The sequence below is a fragment of the Peromyscus leucopus genome, chromosome 10 (genome assembly GCF_004664715.2).
Source record: "Peromyscus leucopus breed LL Stock chromosome 10, UCI_PerLeu_2.1, whole genome shotgun sequence".
NCBI lineage: Eukaryota > Metazoa > Chordata > Mammalia > Rodentia > Cricetidae > Peromyscus > Peromyscus leucopus.
In genome coordinates, this window is record NC_051071.1 from 74,520,967 (window position 1) to 74,545,291 (window position 24,325).

At 45.4% G+C, this 24,325-nt stretch overlaps 1 protein-coding gene across 8 annotated transcripts in view; it reads left to right on the forward strand.

Annotated features, from left to right (window-relative positions):
* The first annotated feature begins 3,462 nt into the window (after positions 1–3,462).
* Rufy3 (RUN and FYVE domain containing 3) overlaps positions 3,463–24,325 on the forward strand; it is a 79,741-nt gene continuing 58,878 nt past the window's right edge. Inside the window, exon 1 of one of the 8 annotated variants that reach the window (XM_028889563.2) lies at positions 3,463–3,898. In XM_028889563.2, the coding sequence (XP_028745396.1) occupies positions 3,574–3,898 (325 nt within the window). In that variant the 5' untranslated portion in view covers positions 3,463–3,573. Of the gene's footprint in view, positions 3,899–17,298; positions 17,388–19,164; positions 20,043–24,325 lie in introns of those variants that run through there. The other 7 variants (XR_005092347.1, XM_028889791.1, XM_037209139.1 and 4 more) reach the window with 7 other exon arrangements.

The following is a 24,325-nucleotide window of genomic DNA, read 5'->3' on the forward strand; positions in this document are numbered from 1 at the left end:
ATAGAATAATTTATGTATTATACTAAAAAAGATCATCAACTCTCAAGTGCTGGCTTTTCTGATTCACAGCAGTAAGAAGCTTATACTAAAAATATATTATCATCCATGGCATTAATCTCTAAAGGGCTTTATAGACTGTATTATAAATATCTATCCTTAAGATTACCAGAGTTTTTGAAACTCAAACATGGATGGCTAAAACTGTAGATAAAATTGAAGGGCACGATCTACTTTGTTTCACAAGAAAACAGAACTCAATTCTTAATTACAGTGACTGGACCATGTCTTCTTTTTTTGTGAAAGTGCAGGGAGATGCTCTGTACATTTTCCAGAAGGAACGTGTTCAAGCTTGTTTTTATAATCTTGGCCTCTGTCATTGTGTGTAGCAGCTGAATCAGCCCATTATGCGGCTCACTAACGCTAATGCATAGCTGTGATTATATTATTGATTAAAAACCTAAAAGCATATGAAAACTGAGGACTTGAGGACTTGGAGTACCATCCACCTTTTTTTTTCTTTAGGCAAAAATTCATAAATAGCCTTGCCTTTACATTTTAACAGACTCATATTTCAGCTGATTTCTTGTATTCATTATGCTGTCATTTAATTAGTGGTAGCAAAACATAAATAGAGTAGCTATTAAAAGCAGAGAAGCACGGGAACCAGTTCGCTGAAGGACTCCACGGCATGTCACCATCTCCGTAGCTGTGACATCCTGGCTTAGCAAGGAGAGAGCTGGCGTTTAGACCAGACAGCATTTCTCTTCTTTCTTTATGGAGGGGGCTATGAACAACACACAGGGGGCTGACACCTGCCATTCCCTCACTTAGTAGATGTATTTCATTCTTGAATTTGGTGACTGGTTACTTGTCTTCTTAACAATGAGTTGTGAAATTTCTGTTCTTCCTCTACCCCATGCTTAAATCCCAGGTACATGCTGTCACATGTGGACCCATACTCCACTGAAACATGGGATCCGACAAGAGTATGATTCTTAAGAGTTTCTACATGAGAGAGAGAGAGAGAGAGAGAGAGAGAGAGAGAGAGAGAGAGAGAGAGAAAGAGAGAGAGAGGTGCCCAATATAAAGCACAGGACTCTGTTTTTCCTCTTTAATAGAATTTTGCAAATCCTAGGAGGCAAAAAAAATGTCTTTTTTTTTTTTTTAATCAAGATTTCTACCCCCATCAAAAGATTCAAACGAGCTGGGTTACACTATTGTATGCTTGTAATCCCAACATTTAAAAAGGCCCAGATCACAAGGATTATGAGTTCGTGACCAAACCTGTGCTCACTCCCAACGCACCCAAGTCTTTTTTTTTTTAATTAAAACACACACACACACACACTCAACAAGGGGCTGGGGAGATGTATCATCAGTTAAAGGTGCTTACTGTGTCTGGCAGTGGTGGCACACACCTTTAATTCCTTGGGAGGCAGAGGCAGGCGAATCTCTGTTAGAGGCCAGCCTGTTCCACAGAGACAGTTCCGGGACAGCCAGAGTTACACAGAGAAACCCTGTCTGGAGGGAGAAAAAAAAGTGCTTGCTGCTCTTGTCTAGGACTGGAGTTCCCAGCACTCTTGATGGGAAGCTCATAACCGCCTGTGACTCCAGCTTCAGGGAATCTGACACTGTCTTCTGGCCTCCTGGGCACACTGAATGTACATAAACACAGACACAGGTATGAACATAAATTAAGTAAATAAATAATACACCTTAAAAAAAAAAAAAAAAACTCCCAGGATGATCAAAGATGTGATGGAAACTCTCAACTTGCTTTTGTTTGTTTTTAATTACATGTTGTTGCCAGCAGTGGCACAGGCCTTTAATCCTAGCACTCCTGCAGGCAGTTATCTCTGAGTTCGAGGCCAGCCTGGTCTAGGAAGTAAGTTCCAGGACAGTCAAGGCTACCCAGAGAAACTGTCTCGAAAAACCAAAAAATTACACGTTGTTAGCTAGGCTAGACTCACATCTGTAAACTGAGAACTCTGGAGGTTAGCAGATCGCTGTGAGTTCAATGTCAGCCTGATCTACCTAGTGAATGCCAGGTCAGCAGCCAGGGCTGCATTGTCTCAAAACAAACAGAAAGGAAATTAAAATTAATAAGCTGTTTTGTCAAAATGAGGACACATTGCTAGTAATTATTTGATCTTGTGTTACACCATGTTATAAGGATTTGTTTATACTACTTACTTAACCTTGAAAACAGCTCTGTGAATAATTTTACAGGACAAATAACTTAGGCAGAAAGACTAAGATCAACTAGTCAAGTGAACACCAGAAACTTAAAGCCTGGCATTAGACGTCCCATGATAATTTCTAGTGATAACTCAAGAGAGATTTACAGAGAATAACAAAAAGATTTTCTTTCTGCAAGTTTAAGTTCCTCTGCGGGGCGGGGGAGTGGGCAGACGACGAGACAGTGATTTCTAATTGAGTCCACACAAATTCTATGCCTGCATTTTGCGACTCAAAGCTAATCAGCAAGCAGCCCACGATAAATAAGCCCATAATAAGAGTAATAGTGCGTCATGCCTGTAAATCCCACCCTTTGGAAGCTGAGGCAGGCACTTCAAAGCGAACCTAGCCTGCGCTTCAAGTGAGCCTCGATTCAAACAAACAAACTAAAACTAGGAATTTTCTTTTAGGGGGGAAAAGTTTAATTTGGGCACTTACTGATTCAAATATTTGAAATAAAATAACAGCAGCCAATTGACTAACAAAACTCAAAACACTACGAAAGGGAAAACTACCACCCTGTAATGGACGAGTGTCCTGTCAGTTTTGAATTCGCTGGTTTGATCCACCCATGCGCCCCTGGAGTTCTGGAAAACCGGGGAACAATGTAAAAAAAGCACACACACGGCCTCTCAATCGCCCCCGTGAAATGCAAAGCCGGTGGGAAGAACATCGTCTCCTAGTTTATCCTATACAAAGTTTCTGAATCAAAACCATAAATCAACGGTTGAGAGTTCTAGTGTGTGAACGAACAGCAAACTATAGTCGAGTACCCCTGGCGGCGGGGGTGCGGGGAGGGGGTTGTCATTTAAAAAAAAAAACAAACAAACAAAAAAACGAGCGTTGGCCTTTTCAGCCCAGATCTTGGTGCCTGTCACTACCCATGAAGGTGGGGGGGGGGGTCACACATAGAAAACGCCGCGGGCTTCAAGCGCCGCACCTGACCTCCAGGGTCGAGCCAGGCGGCGGAGGAGCAGGCCCTGCACACCCTCGGGCCCCCGGGATCCGGGGTCCGGGGTCCGGGAGAGATCGGAGCGCGCGAGCGGAGCCGAAGGTGCGGTGCGGAGCGGCGGCGGCGGAGGAGGAGGAGGACGCTGCCCCCTAGGGGTGCCGAGCCGCGGCGGGGGGCGGCGAGAGGGGCGGAGGCCGGAGGCGGTGCTGGGCAGGCCGCGCCGTCGGACGGGGCGGTCCTCAGCGGGCCGGGCCCCGGCGGGGCGGGCAGAACCCGGAGCCCGAGCGGCCAGCGGCGGCGAACGGCTCGGGATCCTCGGCGGGAGCCTCGGGCTCGGGCCTGGCGAGGCGGCGACACCGCGCGCTCGCAGCCACCAAGCGACCATGGCCGAGTCCCCGCCAGCGGGCGCGGCGGCCGAAAGTTGCGGCCAGGACCCGGAGAGGGGCGGGGAGCGGCGAGCGGAGGAGCCCGAGGAGGAGCCGCGCGGGGCGGCCGCCCGCGGCACGGAGCGGGAGGACGAGGCGGGGCCCTCGGAGCCGGACTCGCCGGTGGCCGCCCCCTTCTTCCTGCTCTACCCGGGCGATGGAGGCGCGGGCTTCGCGGCGCGCCCGCCGCCGCAGCGCGCCTGGAGGACCCCGCCGTCGCCCGGCTCCCCGCTGCCCTTCCTGCTGCTGAGCTACCCGAGCGGCGGCAGCGGCGGCAAGCACCGTGAGTGTTGGGGACGGGGACGCGGCTCAGCAGAGCCCCGCCTCTCGCCGGGCTTAGCAGCCAGCGCGGGCCGGGGGGGTAGGGGGTGGGAGGGTCCGCGCGCGCAAGGGTGCGGGGGGTGCGGGGGCGGCCGTGCACCCCTCGATGGTCGCCAACCTCTCGGCTCGCCCAGGCCGCGCCCCCCCCCATCCCCCGCCAGCTCGCTCCCCCTTCCTCGGCCTCCACGTGCTGGGGACCGAGGCGTCCCCTGGCGCCGGCCCGCCGGCTGGCGGCGCCGCCGCGCACTGGGCGCCCTTCCCGGAGGAACCGCGGAGCTGGCGTCCGGGACCGGCTGACGCGCCCCCACCGGTTCCCAGCTGCGGTGGCCCAAGTAGGTGTGGCTGCCGCGCCGCCGCCCTGCGGCCTCAGCCCGGCGGGCCAGGGCAGTGTCTTAGGAGCGGTTCCCAAACCCATAAGTGAGAGTCGTGATCCCCACCCCCCTCCCCTCCTCCCCTATCCACCCCGCAAGTGAGAAAAGAAATGGTCTCGGGGTGCGCGATTGGAAGGGGAGGGAAAGTGTGGCTTGGGAAGAAGGGCACCTCCCAGTGTTGTGTCTTTTGTCAGGAAGATGCTTCCACGCCTTTAAAGCCATGGCCACCACACTCTAGCCCCCTAAATGCAGCGAACCCCCATCGATGCTGTTTCAGGCAACAAATGTTTTTGTTGCTTCTGGCCCCTGAGCCGGTCTCTATTAAGAATAGGTCATGTGAGGACTGGAGTGTCTTGTCGGGAGGGTTTAAAAAGACAAGACCTTTGGATAAGAAAATGTCGCGGACTACTCAGAGGATGCTGTAATTGCCAAATACCTTACTCTAGGTAGGAGTTCTGAAACAGGAGGGAAAGTTGCCTGGGGTAAGTGAGGCTCCCCTCCCTCCGTATTTTTAAAGCTCTCCAGGGCAGATCGGCCCTCTGCAGCCAAGAAACTGACTTGGCTTTTTCTGCCTCCCCATTCAGCCTTGCGGAAAAGATAAACATTTGTTGAATGTCTCCTATGTACATGGGCCGTGATTATCATGGCTTTCAAGTCTCAGTGAGTGTGGAGGGCCCCTTTTCATAAGGGGAATCTGAAGATCAGACTAAATTAAATTATTTGTCCCCAGTAAACCTACGAGAAGCGAACATGACCCAGATTCCTTGTCTTCTTCCATGACGGTGCTCTTTAATCAAACATCAGAGGTCCAAAACGGAGATGCTGTATGTCAGGAAGTTAGCAGGAAGGAGCTACTGGATCCAGCTAGTGCGAGTCCAGTGTTAACCTCCCTGCTTGCCTAGAAAGTGGTTCTAGATTGACCTGGCTGAGTCTTACAAACACAGCATTTCGCTTGAGTTGTGTGCTCTAATCTTCAGATGGGAGAGTTCAGATAGGAGTTGAGTCCTTTTGTGTGGCAGAAGAGGTAAAGATAAGAAGAATATTCTCCGTGCTGAATGCTTTTCCTTTTCAAAGGGATAGGCTTGCTGTGTACGGCGTTTTTGTTCTTTTTCTGTGTATTCTGCTTGTTAAAATCACATTACTGTAGAAGGAGGGAGGCTCTCTCAACAGTCCTGTGCAGCAACTGTACATGATTTGACGTAGATTTTTTTTTTCACCTGTTGGCTGTTGGGGATAATTTGAATTGCACTTGATGTGTTTGACTCTTTCTGCTCAGTAAAGATTGACTTTATTTTTAAGTATTATTAGAAATTCTGAGCTAAGTATCATCGTGATAGGAATTTAACTTCCTGGGTTTGAGTCTTGCACATGCCAGGCAAGCACTCTGCCACCAAAGTCCTACGTGTGATGTCACACTGTGACCATACAGCACTAACAAGTATACGGAGTGACTTGTTAGCACACAAACAGCTTACAATTAACTTTTTTTTTTTTCTGAAATAGTTCAAGGTATAAAAGCTCAGAAGAATACTGAGAAAATATGACTCCCTCCTCCTCTGGTTTTAAAAGACTAATTATGGACAATGCATTCTAGCAACAATATCCGGGACAGTGTCTCACTGTGTATCTCTGGCTGTCCTGGAACTCTTTTCGTAGACCAGGCTGGCCTCAGGCTCACAGAGATCCACCTGCTTCTGCCTCCCAAGTGCTAGCATTAAAAGTGTGCAGCACTATGCCCTGCTAAGTACTCTTGGAAAGATTTATTTTTAATTACGTGTGTGTGTGTGTGTGTGTGTGTGTGTGTGTAGGTGAATGCCAGTGCCCACAGGCATTGGATCCCACTGGAGTTACAGTCAGCTGTGAGCTGACTGATGTGGGTGCTGGGATCCAAACACGGGTCCTCTGGAACTTCAGTATACTCATAACCACTCAGCTGTCTCTCTGGGCTGTTGCTGAATACTTTATCCAAATTTCAAATTAAAGTACTTCTTTTGAGTTTTGTGTTTACATGATTTTATTGGTAGTTTAGACCCCATGCAGATGTCAGAAGGATAAAAGGCCTCTCTCATTCTTACTACCAGACAGCACATGAACTCAGACTCAACCCCAAGTGTCTGACTGTATGGTAGCTTCGCTCTACTTAGAACCCTTCCTCCCCTCCCCCAACACCCTGCTCTTTTTTTTTTTTTTTTTTTTATAGACAACCCAGATTAGCCTTGAACTTGAGGTTGTCTTCTGGCCTTACCCTCTAAGATGCTAGGATTTACAAGTGTGTGCCACCACATCCTCAGAACTCTACTTTAGCTTCCTGATCGTGTACCAAACATTTGTAAAATATACTAGCCTTAACGCTGGTGTTAAGATACTATCGTTCTATTTTAGAAATTGTGGCTGTTCTTACATGCCTGTTTTCTCGAGGCAGACTCTCATTTAGCTAGGGGTGACTAAGGACGTTGTTGACCTCCTGATCCGCTTACCTCTAGCTCCTCCGTGGGATTACAGGCATGGCCCACCACCATTGACCTGTGTTGATTTTTTTACAGTAACCTGAGTTCAGAAGCTTTGTTGTTAAATGACAGTGTGAGTACAAAAAAAAGTATCCAAACAAACAGAAGAGGTAATCTAGCCTAAAGTTTTTAGGGTTTATACATATGGCATAAAATTGTATATGCTATAATGTTCATAAAAATCAGTGTGCAAGAGATCAAAAGAAGGCTTCTGATAGGTTATGATGGTTTTTTTGTTTATTTCTGAATATTTCTTGCTAATTTGTTTGGTTTTTTAGACTCAATTCTCCCCACACACACACACACTCCCCCAGAAAAGATCTCACTGTTTAGCACTGGCTAGCCTGGAACTTACTATGCAGACCAGGCTGGCCATGAACTCACAGAGATCTACCTGCCTCTGCCTCCTGAGTACTGGGATTCAAGGTATGTGCCATCATGCCTGGTTATGCTCTCATTCTTAAATTTTATATTCTCTACATACTTTTGAAAATTAGCTGTATAATAATTACAAATAGCACGTAGATCTGCTGACATTGATTAGATGTTTTATGGTACAAGTGTTCAACATGCAAAGTACCTTTCTGTTTTGTGGGCCCCAGTACCACTACCCCAACCATCATGTTCTATGTCAGATGATACCACACTTTTGAACTGGATGAACTTCCAGGACTTTTTCATAATTCATGTGCATCTATGTTCATGTTTTATGGTATCTTTTCCCTCTTGGTAATTGTGACCTGTGGTTTCTGATCAGCTGTTCTGCGATTGACTTTTAATGCCTTCCTTTTTCTGTTAAAACATTCCAAGCTTGTGAGAAGACAGCACAAAGTTGCAAACTTACTTAAAACATGAGATGAAGGGGGCACGATGAGTTTTAATTACTAGCTTTACACAATTTAGACTCACTTGGGAAAAGTGTCTCAGTGGAGGATTACGTAGATGAGGCTGGCATGTAGGCATGGATGTGAGGTATTATCTTTATTATATTATAGAAGCAAAAAAAAGACCTTCTCATTGTGGGGAACCGCGTTCCCTGGGCAGGGGATCTTGGACTGTGTAAGTATGGAGAGGGTGCTGAACACAAGTAGCTTTTGGCCGTGAATGTGACTAATTGCTTCACATTCCTGCTTTGACTTTCCCACAATGATAGAATATCATCACCTAGAATTGTAAGCCAAACAAACTCTTTCTTCCTGGAAGTTGTTTTTGTCGTGGTATTTTGCCGTAGCAACAGGAAACAGAGGTAGTACAGTGTGTGTAGTTGTATGTGAGTGAGCATACATGTAAAGTTCAGAGCACAACCTTGGGGGGTTGATTCTTTCCTTCCATTGCGGATTGCAAGGATTGAACTCAGATCATCAGGCTTGCGCAGCAAGTGTTTACCTGCTGGGCCATCTTGCTGGCCTAGTTGTTGCTTTAAACTTGGTTACTTAGTTCTTCAGCAAGAACTTTGTGGATGGCTGGGTTGTGTATCAATGTCAGAAGGCTGACTCTCCTCTGGCGGGCACGCACCCACCCACACGCGCGCGCGCACACACACAGCCTCTATCTGTAGTAATTCTCTTCTTTTCTGTAGACCAAGATAGCCTCAAAGATTCCTCTACCTCCTGAATTCTGGGATTAAAGGCAAGCACCACCACTACCCCACCCAAAAAAGTGTCACTATGACTACCCATTTCAGACAGCCAACAGTGAGGACCATGGTAGACATCTGATAGTTCTGATGACGAGACATGGAGATGAACTTGATTGTGCGCACTTGCAAATCCATAATGTGTGCAAGGAACTTGTAGATTTACATAAATATGTTTATGTGTATAGGTGTTCTGCCTGTATACATGTCTGTCCCGTGTGCACCTGTGGTGTCTGAAGAGTCCAGAAAAGGACATCGGATCCTCTGGTACTGGAGTTACAGGTGGTTGTGAGCAGCCATGTGGGTGCTGAGAATCTTCTACAAGAGCAGCCAGTGCTCTGAACCGACGAGTCGACTCTCCAGCCCTATTTCTTGTTTTTTAATTGCTCATAGTCATTTAAAAGATATACCTAATTGCCAGGCGGTGGTGGCACACGCCTTTAATCCCAGCACTCGGGAGGCAGAGGCAGGCGGATCTCTGAGAGTTCGAGGCCAGCCTGGACTACCAAGTGAGTCCCAGGAAAGGCTCAAAGCTACACAGAGAAACCCTATCTCGGAAAAAAAAAAAAAAAAGATATACCTAATTACGAGTTGAGTATTAATTAGTTATAATTCCAATCTGCTGTATAGTTTTATACATTTTGAAATGATAAAAGTACTTTGTTTTGCCAGGCAGTGGTGGCACACGCCTTTAATCCCAGCACTCAAGAGGCAGAGGCAGGCGAATCTGTGAGTTCAAGGCCAGCCTGGTCTACAGAGAAACCCTGTCTCCAACAACAACAACAACAAAAGGAATTTGTTTTGTAAATACAGAATCATCTGCCTAAACTAGGGGTTTTAGAGGAACAGTCACTCAAATCATGAGCACATGCTCCTTCGCTCCCGTTTTCTTTTGAAACAGATTGTGACTCGTTTTGTTTTGTTGAATTTTTTTAGACAGGGTCTCCTGTAGCCCAGCTGGCTTGAACTTGACCCATTGCTGCCTGCACCTCTTGAGTGCTGAGGTTGGCTACAGGCATGTGCTACCATGCCTGGCCGTGACTTTTTAAAGAGTGGCCTCTTCAGGGTTCATCGCAGATTAATTGTCTTGGTTGCAGTACTGTAATTCATTTTCCCATTCATTTTCAAATAGCAAAACTAAAACCTTTTTCTGGTCCGTGAAATGCCATTTGGTCACATGGCAGATAAATGCACCCATACTGAAGAGGGAATGGAGTCCACCAGAGAACTAGAGTTTAGCCCTTAGGAGAGTCAGTGCGGGCGGCCCCTTTCCATACACGACTGAAGTGTCCTGGGATGTCCTTAACTTCTGCGGTGCAGGAGCTAAATCGAGCCCCTGTTTCCCTCCTTCCCACTGGATGCTGCTTGCCCTCCGGGTGCTGCGCGTGTGTCCACAGTTGTCTAAGCTGTAGCGGTCAGTCTTCCCGGACAGTCCCTCCCTCTCCTCTGCATCCCTCCTCCTCCTTCCCCTACGCTCTTATTGCCTGTCAGTGTGGAGCGGTCAAATGAGACGTGATTGACAGCCACATTTTCAGAGTGTTTTATTTTGTCCTTGAGTCTTGGCTTTTCTTTTGCTGCTTCTCTGCTTCTCTGTGGGTAACCACAGGTTTGGCTTGGGTTTGGGATTTTGCTTTTTTTTTTTTTTTTTTTTAAAGATTTATTTATTTATTATGTACACAGAAGAGGGAGCTAGATCTCAATACAGATGGTTGTGAGCCACCACGTGGGTGCTGGGGATTGAACTCAGGACCTCTGGAAGAGCAGTCGGTGCTCTTAACCTCTGAGCCATCTCTCCAGCCCGGGTTTTTGCTTTTTTATGTTTTTTAAAGCTTATATATTTATTTTATTTTATTTTACAATACTATTCAGTTCTACATAACAGCCACAGATTCCCTTGTTCTCCCCCTTCTTGCCCCCCCCCCCCTCCCCCCAGCCCACCCTCCATTCCCACCACCTCCAGATCAAGGCCACCCCCGAGGAATGAGATCGACCTGATAGACTCAGTCCAGGCAGGTCCAGTCCCCTCCTCCCAGATAAAGCTTATATATTTTTATTTTGTGTGTATGACGTTTTTGTTGTTTGTTTTGTATTTGTAAGACAGGGTTTCTTGGCTGTCCTGGAACTCACACTATAGACCAGGCTGGCCTCAAACTCAGAGACTCACCTGCCTCTGCTGGGATTAAAGGCATGAGCCACCACAACCAGCCATAAATATCATTTTAATGAGTTTTACAGTATGTTACAGCTAGTATACTTCTACTCAAATGTTAGTAATATTGAAATTTCTCCCAGTAATGCTAAATAGTTCATAGAGAGTCTTTAAAATTTGTTTTGGAGCCTGGTGGTGGCGGTGGTGGAGGCAGTGGCGGCAGCGCACGCCTTTAATCCCAGCACTCGGAGGCAGAGCCAGGTGGATCTCTGTGAGTTCAAGGCCAGCCTGGTTTACAGAGTGAGATCCAGGACAGGCACCAAAACTACATGGAGAAACCCTGTCTCGGAAAAAAAAAAAAAATTGTTTTGGGAAGTTAGTATACCATAAGCATCCAAGAATTGGTTTGAATTGTAACGGGCCTGGGGTAGAACTTAGGGGTAGAGCTTGTGCTGAGAATGCAGTGGGCCCTGGATTTAGTCACCAGCACAGAAAGAAACAAAAGAAATTATATGGGAGGAAGCATTTTCAGAATTAGAAAGCAGTGGTGCTTAGAGGACGTTAATATGGTTGTGACCTGTACATATCCTTTTCTGTGTTTGTGAGACAGGAGCTTGCAATGTGCCAGAGCTGGCCTCACACCCACAGTCCTCTGACCTCATCCTTCTCTGTGCTGGGGTTACAGGTGTGCACCGCTATACCATTTACCACTGAATAAACGTCCATAGTCCTTCTAAAACTTCCCAGGGCTCCTGGCCGGGAGGGCAGTCCTCTTGGTAAATCCTGGCCCTCATCTTGTTGGGTACCAGGTGGAAAGGACACTGAGCTTATGTTGGAAGGATTGGGGATGGGGCAGGGCTGGGCTAGTTTGGAGGAATAGTGTGAGATCCTTTCAAGTGCTCAAGAGGAGATTGGCGGGACAAGAGGCATGCATGGGAAAGCAGAACTCGTCTCGAATGGGGTTCTTCTAGCTTCAGAATCTGTTTGGGGCTCTCCATGGATGTGCCTCTACTTCTGTCTCTTTTAGAGTGTTGATACTTGGCAGGATTCTGACCCATCTCTCTTCCTTCCTCACAACTTGAAAATTGTCACAGTACACCCTTTCCTCTCATCTTTCTTCTGAGTCACTCTCCTACACATCTGTCCTTACAAATTTATCATGAAGAGACTCGCCCTACACATCTGTCCTTACAAATTTATCATGAAGAGACTTGCCCTACACATCTGTCCTTACAAATTTATCATGAAGAGAATTGCGTTTTGTGTCTAGAGCATTCTCAGAAGCAGAAGCACTTACTGTAATGACTTATTGTTTGCTGGGTGCCAAATGTCATCCTACCACTTTATTTACGTCACTTTATTTAATTCTGAAGTAGCTAACATTGTTTCCTGTTTGTTAGTGAAGAAATGGACAAAGGCAGAGGCAGGTGGGTCTCTGACTTCAAGGCCAGCCAGGGCTGCATAGTGAGACTCTTGTCCTCAAGAAAGAGAGGGAAGGGGGAGGGATGGCCAACGATGAGTTAGTTGGGCAAAGTTGCACAGTTTCTTTGTGGTAGACGTAGGACTCCCTGGGGACATTCTGCTTCCAGAGGTGCCATGCTCCACCAAGAACCCCTCCTTCTTCATCTGGAATCACAGACTGGACCTGTCTTTTCAGGCAACAGCCTCTCTAGAGTTTGTTCTTTACTCACTAAAACCATACCTGCTATGAATGAATGAATGAATGAATGAATGAATGAATGACCAAAACCCGTAAGTCATAAATTGGGTGGAATAGTGTATATACACACTGACTAGTCCACATGTGACAGGACTTCGGAACTCCTTGGACACCCGTGGTTGTCGCTTGTGTGTAGTCGTTGTTATTTCTTCAGGATTTCCAGTAGTTAACACTGTGCCTTCCCTGGCTGTGTTAAGTGCCTGAATCTTGTTTACACTGGAAAGGTTACTTTGGGAAGCTGTGGTGGGAGGATCGTAAGAGGAGGCCAGCCTGGGCTACATAGCAAGATCCCGTCAAAAAAGAAGGAAGGGAAAGCCCTCTTAGAGTCTTATTTCATAAGACGTACATTTAGTTTGATTTTGTAGAGCGGAAAACATTTCAAGATTGAAGTTTTTTTGTTTTTTTTTTTTTTAAAGTGGGAAAATACCATTTTATGTATAGAGAGTGCTTTAGCACTTTACATTTCTATACCAGTAAGCATCCACTGAGACTGGTATTTGGTAGGTACTATTTTGAGCAATATCTATAAATAATATGCAAAACAGGTGAATTTCTTCTCATGGGGCTGTGCTCTCTGCAAAGCTGGTAATTTGGTTTATTTTACAGCTGAGCAAATTGAGGTGAGGGAGGCTAAACTTCCCAGAGACGTTTAGTAGTGAGCTGTTGGTAGCTCTGTGTGTGTAAGCCCTTACTTACTGCCACTGAGGCGTTCGTGAAGTCAGTTCTGCATCCCAAGGTGGAAGTTATTTCCGGTCTTACGCTGGCTAATTTTATTAAGTAAAGATGAGACGCTGCAGTCCTCTGCTGGCATTTGCTTCTGAGACAATAATAACTGAGCTTCCTGGGCGTAATCATTTTATAATTGCTCCCTGTCATCTTTGGTTAATATCTACAAACTGATAATGAGCCTGCCAAGTATATAAACCTCAGATTGAAGAAATCTGACACCACCAGGTAAACCTGGTAGATGTGGGTCCTGGGAAAAAGATTCTGGGAAGGAGGAGTGGACAGTGTGAAGTAGACATGATCCTGACCTTCTACCCATGTTAACGTGACGATAACTAGTTAAAGTTTTCCTGGTTCTGGATGTGGTCTACTTCTTGTAATAACCACATCATGCCAACAGTCAATACTGAAATAGGAAAATATCTTTCTTGAGTTGTGAACCATAAACCCAGAAAGAAGCGTTAGGAAACAGAATTTTATGAGCATCTGCAAATTGACTTAGTTGCACAAACTGACCATTTTTAAGAAGCCATTATGTGCAGATGAGGAACTAAAGAAAAACAGGAGACAGCTGACTTAAAGAGTGAGAAACGGAGCTCAGTTGGGAGCATGCACGACTCTGTGTTCAATCCCTGGCAGCTCGTAAATCAGCTATGGTATTGTGTGCCTGGAATCTCAGGGCCGGCAGGTGGCAGCCAGAGGGTAAGTTCAGGATCATTCTCAGCTACATATCGAGTTCAAGGCCGCCTTGAACTACTTGAGACTGTGTCTCTAAAACATGGAAAGAGGGGGAACCTGGGGATATAGTTCAAGTGGTGAAGTGTTTGCCACTCAAACATGAGGACCCGATTTTGATCCTGTGTCAAAAGGCTGGGTGTGGTCACACATGCTGTAAGCACTTCGGAGAGGCAGGTGGATCCCTAGGGCTTCTGTGTAGCCAGCCTAGCCTGTTGGGTGAGCTTTGGGACAAATGAGAGACCCTGTTTCAAACAAGATGAATGGCACCTTTGGAACAACACCTGAGGTTGACCTTGGGCCTCCATACACACATTCATGTTGTTGGCCTGTGGAGATGAATCAGTAATGTACTTGCAAGTACAAGGACCTAAATTCAATCCTCAGGGCCTGTGTAAAACAGCTGGGCCTGACAGGGAAACTGAGACAGGCGGATCCTGGGACTTGCTGGCCACCCGGCCTAGCTTAACTGTTAAGCTCCAGGCCAATGAGAGACCCTGTCTGAATGAGTGCGCATAACACACACACACACACACACACACACACACACACACACACACACACCGAGAACATGCACGCTCGTGCACACACATACACTTGTACACACGTACACACAGTAAAAATACAGTATTGAGTGAAAGGCTTAGAAGCTATAGTATCATGAAACTGTATTAGAACCAAACTAAATACATTGTTTAGTCATTCATATATTTGTGATCCTATTTTTAGAGTAAAGTAGTAATTTATTTCTTTAAAAAGAAATAAATAAGGTCTCACATAGCTCAGACTGACCTCAAATTCACTATGTAAATTTTGGTCTTCCTGCTTGGACGGTATGCGTGTGCCACCACCCCTGGCTCTGAGATGACGTTACACAAAATTCCGAGTAGAGTGTCTTAGATGGAAGGAAACAGGGACTGGAGAGAAGGCTCGGCTGGCAGAGCACTGCTGCTGTTGCACAGGACCCGCCTGGGTTTGGTTCCCAGCACCCAGAGCTCACAGCCATCTGTGACTCCAGTTCCTGGCATCCGACGCCCCTTTCTGGCCTCCTCAGAAACCAGAAACGAATGTGGAGCACACGGCACGGACGGGGCAAGCCAGACACATAAAACAGAAACACGCGTTTGAGAAGCACGGGCTGAGAACCGCCACTGTTGCAGCTCTTTCTGAAAAGCACAGGCAGTTCAGGAGAGAAAGAGCATAGGTCCTTGGAAGTTGTTGGCCCGTTTCTCCAGTTGATACTGGTTAATTCTTTGCAGAATTAAAGTTGTACAGTGAAGCCGTTCTTTAAAAGTCTGCAGTGGGTCATTGTATTCCTGGATCTGGATGTACTGGATGTATCCTGTTTTTTGTTTTTTTTTTTTTTTCTTTTTTTCGGGGCGGATTTTTCAAGACAGGGTTTCTCTGTGTAGCTCTGGCTGTCCTAGAACTCACTCTGTAGACCAGGCTGGCCTTGAACTCACAGAAATCCACCTGCCTCTGCCTCCCGAGTGCTGGGATTAAAGGCGTGGGCCATCAGTCCAGCAGCATCACCTGTTCTTAACCTAGAGGTCTGCCTGAGTAAAGAGTACACAGTGAGGTGGTTTCCAGCTCTCTGCCCAGGGTTATAGCAGAGGGAACCAAGTGATGTATCCATCGTGGTGCCTGGGGGGAATTTGGATAAGCTCTTACCACCACATAACAGCAAAATGTGCCTAGGGTTCTCTCTTTCTCAGAAACATTCCATATGAAGTGTTTCTGAGCTAAATGTGTAAGTCTAGGGGGGTGGGGGGTGAGTGGCCGGGCAGAAGAAATGGTTTGGGAGACTTTAGGGTATAAAATGATAAGGCTGATTCTTTTAAAAGTCCTCTTCAGATCAGGAACCGGAAACTCATGTTTAGGATCTTTGAAGGACCCTGCCTGAGTACTGAAGTTGCAGAGTGTTAAAGAAAACACAGGTTGTGTGTGTGTGTGTGGGGGGTCATTTAGCAGTGTAGAGTAGCAGATCGGCCACCTGGCCTTTGTGTGATCCTGGGCCAGTTCCTTGTGTGTATGAAGAGAGACCAGTGTCTGCTTCGCAGTGTGCTCAGGACGGCTCCATGTGGCGTTTGCTAAGTACCTAACGGAAAACAGAAATTCAGTGAATGAAGTCATTACATTGAGTAGTTTTTCCACCCTGCACACCGGGGGCCTGGGACCCACCAAGTCAGCCTTTGTGTTGTAGGAGCCGCATCTGAGTGTGAGCCTCAGTCTACGAGAAACGTGACTTCCAGCTCAGCTGTGCATCTTGTTTGCTTTGAGTCATTCCTGTGGAAAATCCGAGCTGTATAAGCAGGTAGAACACAGTTGATAGTGTTTCGGGATCCACCCTTCACCCTCCTCACACCCACCTTACAAAAACGCGGTTATTGACAAATGGGTTCAAATGAGAAAAGCAGTTCAGTGTAACTTTAATTAGTATATACATGAGAAAAGGATAATTGTTATTTTTGTGATGCTGTGGACCGAACTTAGTACTTTGTGCATACCAGGTCAGTTACTCTACCACGGCTAAACCATTCAAGTCAAGACTATGTCTTTTTCTTTTTCTTTTTCTTTTTCTTTTTCTTTTTCTTTTTTTTTTTTTTTGGAGCTGAGGATTGAACCCAGGGCCTTGCCCTTCCTAGGCAAGTGCTCTGCTACTGAGCTAAATCTCCAACCCAAGACTGTATGTCTTACCAATGGCTTAATGTTTTGTTTTGTTTTTGTGTGAAGCTAATGTATTTATGTATCAGTAAAGACCATATATAAAATAGCACTTTGGAATGTTTAGAAGTGTTTTTGTTCACTTCTGTGAGCTGTGCTGTTTTAAAATAATTTCATTGCTTCTGAACAATGAGCAGTTATGAGGATGACTCAGTGGCGTTTATCTGATGGGCAGGTGAAAGTCATACTGAAGGTGAAGGTGCTCTTACCCAACTACAGTTCTTGTTTTCTTCAGTCACCCGAGTCCTGCCACAGACTGACAGATAAAGCAAACTAACAGGCACGGGGCTGTTCTCCCTAGCCAAAGCTGTAGTTGGACTGGGCTCCCTCTCTGTGTCCTCTGGGGAGCAGAATGGGCTTAGGAGGGGTCAGAGGGATCGTAGCCGAGCTTCTTGCTCACTAGCCTAAGCGTTCCTGCTCTGCAGGTACGTTGTCTTGAGTCTGGATCCCTTTGGTGGTTAGTAAAGGCTGCCTGGTTGGTGAAAAGATAGTGTGTCATAGTGTGTGACCAGTCTGAACTGGTTCAGTATTTGTCCCTTAGCCATGATTTCTCTTTTGGGGATCACTTAGCGGAGGTCAGCTGTAGTCTGAAAACACTAAGGTGAAAATTCCAGAAGTAAGCAATTCATTCCTTTTAAATTGCACACCATTCTAACTAGTGTTATGAGATCTTCCGTCTTTCTGCCCCTGAGCTCAAGACCCAGGTTTCTTTGTCTAGGGTGTCCACACTGCTACCCTCCTGTTATCAGGTCATCCGCCCTGTGTTAAGTTCTCATTATGCTGTCATCTAATGCTATGTCATAATGCCTCCATAATCCACCTCAGCGGGCACTCTTACCATCTCCTGTCGCTGCAAGAAGGGACTTGAGTTCAGGGAAATAAGGTGTGTATGTGTGTACGCACACACACTCGAGCACGTGGAGGCCACAGGAAGGTGTTATTCCACAGGAGCGCTCTCCACCTTGGTTTTTGAGGCAGTCTCTCATTAGCCTGGAGCTCACCAGTTAGGCGAGGCGGACTGCCCAGCAAGTCCCAGGAGCACACCTGTCTGTCTCCCCAGAGCTGTGCCACCAAGCTGCTTGACTTGGCCCCTGGGGACCAAGTTCAGGTCCTTGTCCTTGAAAGATACACACTTTCCTGACTGACTCATCTCCACAGCACAGCAAGATGTTTGGAGGGTCTGGGAATGTAGTTGGTAGAATGCTTTCCCAGCATTGCACAAAGTTCTGGACTTGATCTCCAGAACAATATAAACCAGGTGTATCGGCGAAACCCATAATTTTAGCACTTGGGAGATGTGGGCAAGAGGATCTGCTAAGGGCATCCTCAGCTATATAGGGAGTTCAAGGCCAGCCAGTGCTATACAAGTCCCTGTCTCAAAGACAAAGGGGGAACAAAGACACAGTTATTCTTCAACAGGCCACATTCATTTAACTTTTATTGTGATATATTAATGATTCTACTTTATAATTAGTTACTGATCTCTTTGTTTTTGTTGGTTTGTTTTTCAAGACTGGGTTTCTTTGTATAGACCTGGCTGTCCTGGAATTTGCTCTGTAGATGAGGCTGGCCTTGAACTTGGGGATCCACCTGTCTGCCTCCTGAGTGCTAGGATTAAAAGCAGGTGTGCCCAGTGGTTTTGATCTCTTACTTTACCTAATTTATGAATTAAGCTATCATATGTATGTACAGTATAAGAAAACAAGTATCACTGGTTTCAGTTCTACTGGAAAACATGGAATGTACTCCCTGTAGATAAGGAAGAATCTGTATTGGACCCTAGACAAACACAGAGTACCTAAATTTATTTATATATTTGTTGTTCTATGTTTTCAACTATATCATTGACCTGGAGCCTTTTCTCTAGGTAGTTACTTCCTGGCTTTGTGTGTTTAGGGCATGAATATTAACACAAATTGGATTTCACACATATTGGCTGATTTAAGAATTTAATAATGTGTCCAGTACATTGCAGGATAGGAAGATTTTTAAAAATATGACATGGTTTTAATTTCTCTTTAGAAATGCATTTCATGTTTATAGCAGAAACTTGGTTAATATAGCAATATCAAAAGGAAAAGGAGTTGCCATTGATGAGGAAGTATTTTACTTTTTTAGCTTTAAGATTTTTGTTTGTTTTTTCCTGTCCTGTCTTAACAAGTCAGTCCTTTGTATTTTAGAAAACCAAATTATAAATGCCTGAGAATAAGATACTTAAAAAAGCCTGCTTTAGCTTTTCTTAAAATGTCATCTTTTGCTAGGCAGTGGCGGCGCACACCTTTAACCCCAGTGCACGGGAGGCAAAGGCAGGCGGAGCTCTCTGAGTTCGAGGCCAGCCTGGTCTACACAGTAAGTTTCAGGACAACCAGGGCTACACTGAGAAACCCTGTCTTGAGCACCTTGAATGTAGTAAAGAGTTTCAATAACTGAACGTACAGGGGTAGAAGTGAATTGTGTGCTTAGTAAATTATTCTAATTGCTTTTTATCACAGAGCATTATCTAGTATTGCCCCGTTTTTCTGCCCTGCTATCCAAGAGTGTGGAGAATTGATGAGGATCTGTGCATTGTGTTAGGTCTGATCGTAGTTTGACTAGCACAGTCTGGAAGTGGGCTGTGCAGGATGAAAGAAGCAGCCTAATTGCTCTTCCTGCATCAGCAGCATCTATAAAGCATCCTGGGAATTGCTCGCCCAGTGCTCGGAGCAGCTGGTCACATGAGCCTGAATTTTCAGTTCAGTTCATTAGTCAGCCATTTTGGTCAACACCCTGCTTACTGCGCACAGCCAATCCTGTTAGAACTCAGCATCCCGGCTCGTCTGAGCAGGTCCTGTAGTGATTTCTGCTGGTCAAATTTTTTAAGATAAATTGAAAATATAGGTTGATTTTTTTTTTTTGTATTTTTTCTTTTGTATTTTTTTTCTGCACCAAGGAGGATTTTTTTTTTTTTTCACTTATTCGTGCTCAGACCAATTTTTGAAAGACAGCATTGGGTGTGTAGGATTTAAGCCTATAGATAGCCCGGCTGGAATAAAGGGAAAGGAAGAAAAAAGGAGAGGACGCTGAGAGAAGACAGACACCATCTAATTTTGCTGTTAGGAATTGCCAGTAAGAAAAGATAGTATAGAATTGATTGTTTATTTTGAGGATACAGGGTATTTTTCTTCTCTTGTTCTTTTTTCTTTCTTCCTTCCTTCCTTTTTTTTTTTTTAACCTCTCCTATCCCATTTTTTAAAAGCTTTGTTTAAGAGCTTGGGATTTGGGATTTTCTTTGGTACAGAGGTCTTCTTTATTTGTGTGTGTGTGTGTGTGTGTGTGTGTGTGTGTGTGTGTGTGTGTGTGTGTGGTCCCAGCTGAGTCATCATGTCGGCCCTGACGCCTCCGACCGATATGCCAACCCCCACCACTGACAAGATCACACAGGCTGCCATGGAGACCATCTACCTTTGCAAATTCCGAGTGTCTATGGATGGAGAATGGCTCTGCCTGCGAGAGCTGGATGACATCTCCCTTACACCTGACCCAGAGCCTACCCATGAAGGTATGGTCAGATCCCAGCTGCTGGCACCTGGTCTCAGTGGCGTCTTCGTTGTCACGGGGGTTGGGAGGGTCGGAGGGGATGAGAAGCCCCTCTTGGCTTTATTATTGTCTAGGGCTCAGCTTCCCTGCACCCCCGCCCCTCGTCTCTGCCTACTGGTGAAAGGATTTTTTCCCTACCCCCTGAGGTCTCCTTTCTCTACATGCTTGTGTTCTGTTACAGTTCTTTGTCTGAAAGCCCTTCAAAGGGAACAGTTGAGGTCATTTAAACATCAGTTGCTAACAGATAGGGAAAGAACTATCAATTTTGTGTTCCTGCTTTAAAATATTATTGAAATTAGTGATTCCTAACAGTAAATTAAGAAAACACAATTGTAGTTACAGGATATAGCAAATCTGGTGGGAAAGCTAGAGGAGTGTTGTATCAACTGAGTATTGTTAAGCAGGCGATGGCACCCCAGAAAACATTGGGAAAAGTTTCTCTTTTTAAATAGTATTAAGTGGGAAAGCAGTTTTAAATTCAGTGCTTAAGGAGTATGGACTGTTAACAAAAGCGTATCTTGAAGAGGCTCAGCATTGTTAGTGTGGTCATTCCTGTGTGTGGAATCTGTGGGCCATTGTTTTGTACATGTATAATACATGTAAGTATATATACTTGCATACTTGGGTTTATAGTTGCAGCTAATCTTTGTGTGCTCTTGACTTTTTCTAAAAACAAGCTGTAAGGTGTTTTTAGCTTATACTCTTTAATTTCTCTGATGCCGAGCTGCAGATATAATGGCTTCTCATCTATGTTTATTCTCCTTCAAAAAACCAAAGTTAAAAATGTTAGCATGCACCAAGAAATCCTTTATGAACGTCTGCCTGGTACTTAGGCATATCTGCAGGGCAGGTGAATTATGCATAGCAGTTGGAGTTAGGCAAAGTGACTCCATGCCCTTGACCTTGTGTTGGAATCACGTCATGACTCAGATCTACTCAACTGTGTGTGATAAGACATTTCTTCTTTCCAGTCAGAGTTAGCCTTGAGGAAGTTTCAAAGTTAAGATCACAAAACAAAAGCCGTCATTTTGCATGTTTCTTCCTAACAGTGTGTTAGTAGTTTTAAAGATGCTTAGCATCTGTTAAATTGATTCTGTCTGCTGAACAGCTTCCTTTAGCTATGTTTCAGAATGTGCACCAGAGTTGGGGGCCATCAGCTGAAACCCTGTACGATGCCAGTACTGTTTACACAACCTCCAAAGCCTTAGCAGTCTTTAGGGAAGAAAATTACAGTTTGGAAAAGCTACCAAGAAGTCTTGCAGCTAGTGCTCTGGCCATATTTTGTTGGAAAGAGAATCCCCATTCATTTTGAAAGTCGTGCTATGAAATATTACCTTAGTTATAAAACCTAGTTTCTGTTTCCTAGAGATACTTTTGAGTATGTGTCTGTCTCCTGTGTTCAAGTTCTGTGGTGAGCACAAGTTTGTTGTTTGGTCCGTTTAAACATTTGTAATAGTACTGTTCAGATTCTTCATTGAGAAATGTCTTGGGGCTGACATGAGCCTTGGTAGGAAGGGGGAAGAGTGTGAGAAGTGTAGACTATCAGTGGCACAGCCTTTGATCTAGGAAGTCAGACCCTTAGTCAGTTATAAAGGATGTGGAACTCAATAAGACCCTCACAGTATATTTGAGCATTTTCCTTTAAATGAGGTGAAAAAAAAAAAACATTTTTTTTTTTTTTTTTTAAAGTCTAAGGCCAAGGAAACATGAGTTATAATGTTCTAGAAAACCAGGAGGTACTCCAGGGGAGGTTCGATTCTTTGCTCTACTGACTGTGTCTAAACAGCCATTTGGATCCAAGAAATGTCTGCTTTTCTTCTAACCCCTTGACAGCTGTATTGGATTTGACTGTGTGGTCAGTGATTATGTGAGTAACCGACAAATGGAGCTCCTAGACAGTCTCCAGGTTGATTTGTACAGAAAAGGTCCGGCCCACTCAAACCCTAGAGATCCCGATTTCAGAAAAGAAAATGGGCAAAATTGTTGTCTCTTGAGATAATGTGGTCTCCAAGTCTTATTTTTCTGTAACAGTTCCTAGACTTCCCCATGAGGCCACTGGCTAGAAAGGCCTTTCTGCAGTGCTTAGGAAATAAACACTTGGATTCTTTATCTCCGTGCTTGTTGGCATTCGGAATGATCCCTCCTTCTTATATGTCCTCTCCTAAAAATTAAAAGCTGATCTCCTGGTCAGAGTGAAGGATTGAGTCTACTGGAAAGGAGAGGGAAGGGCCAGGGAAGCTTCATGGCACAAGACTTGAGCTAGATCTCTGACATAGTGACCATGGGACAGGGCTTCTCAGTGCATACCGAGCTGTCCTTGCCAAGGAAGAGCAGGTGGTCAGAAGCTTGCAGGGCTGTGTGTGGCACCGTGGGGTGCGGGGGGGGGGGGGGTGAGGTTGGAAAGATAACACTCTGTTGTGGGCCGCCTGGGCCTGACTCTAAGCTGCTGGGGCTTTATACCCGGGGATAACATGAACCGAGGTTCTTTATACAGAGTGAGCACTCTTGCAGCAACGTTGTGGGTAGATCAGGAAGATAAACGCTCTCCAGGGACCCTCGCCCTGACTATTAAAATGGTCCAGGTTAGCGATAATGATTCCAGTCGAAAGTAGTGAAAAGTGAACTCAGAGGGAAGGAAGAGCCACCCGAGAAGTGGAAGCTGCTTGATGACCCAGAGGCCCGTGGGGCTGGAGATAATGGTACAATGCCTAGGGTGGCTGTCAAGCTCTTATCTCCAGGTCCTCAGTCCCTTTCACCGGTAAAGAATTAAAAAGTAAGACAAGGCTTGCTCTTTGTGCTGCTAGACCTGGCTGAAGCATTATCATGTCATCAGTTTAACCTTCCAGCCGACAGCTCACGGAGACTCTTTGCTGGGTGTTATCCTACCATAGAAACAATACACAGCTCCAGTGAAGAGCTGAATTCAGTGATTTAGGATATGACTTGGTTTTCTCTGTCTTGTCAACACTAAAGGAGCAATCTCATTTGTGTGAAATTGAGTTTCTTTTGCTGTTACGTTGTTTTGTTTTTGAGACTCCTATAGCCCAGGCTGCTCTTGAATCTGGTATTCAACCCTTGGCTGGCCTTGAACCCTTCATCCTCCTGCCTCCACTTCTCAAGTGCTTTTGTGTGCTGATTTAAGAGACACACAACTGCCAGGGAACTGAACTATCAGAAATATTCTTTGGGGTTTTTGTTGTTGTTGTTGTTTGTTTTGGTTTTCGTTTTTTTTGTTTTTTGAAGTTTCTGGAAGCATAGTGGAAGTTCCCAGTAAAGGACTTGTAAAGCTCTCATGCATGGGTCTGGAACCTGACTGGGGCGGTGAGGGAATGAAAGAAGGACAGACACAGACACGTGGACAGAAAAGCTGGGCTCGGGTGGTGTGGCACCAACTATACCGCAGCAATCTGGAACCTCAGTGTTACTGTACAACACCAGGTGTCTGCAGAGGAGCGGTCTCGGGCAGTAAGCACCCAGGGAGAGGCGGCTGAACTTGCTAGTTTTTGCACACACTGGTCAATCATTTGTAAACACTCCAACTTGTACCAGACAAAGGCCTCCCCAGTCCCGAGCTGTGCATGCCTCAGACAACATGCGTGGACTCAGGGCTTCCTCAGCTCCCTCCGCGAAGCACTCTGGGTACTCAGAGACTGCGCTCTTGGCTTTCTCAGGAATGGAAGCAAAACACCTCACACATGTTTGTAGGAATTTAGAAATTGTGCCGTTTCCGAGATGAAGTGATGTGCTTTATAATTAGTTGGGCTCCTTTGTGTCTGGACTTCTTAGAGCAGCATTTTTGAAACAAGAATGTTGTGCACTTCCTCCAGAACCAGGAAAACAAGAAACAAGACTGTTGGCAGAAACTGGTAAATGGCAGGCACAGGGTAGGACCCGTCATATTTCCGAGTGTTAACAGCAACCTGGCTGTGGTTCTGACCCCATTTATAATCAGATTTCCTCATTGGTTACCTAGCTGACAATGTATGTTTACAAATCTTTTGGAACTTTAAAGAGAATCTTTAAAGAATGAAGTCCCGAGCCTTTGTGTTTTATCTGTTATGGGATTAAATTAAATTTAAGTTGAAAGTCTGAAGTAGTATTCTATTTCAAGAGAGAAAAAAGTATGTTTAGGTTTATTACCCTTTTACTCCGTAAATTGTAGACTTGTGATCTAAATGAAGTCTCTAAATCATTCTCAAACTAAATATCCAGCTTTTTAAGCTCATGTCCCCTTGTCTTCCATAT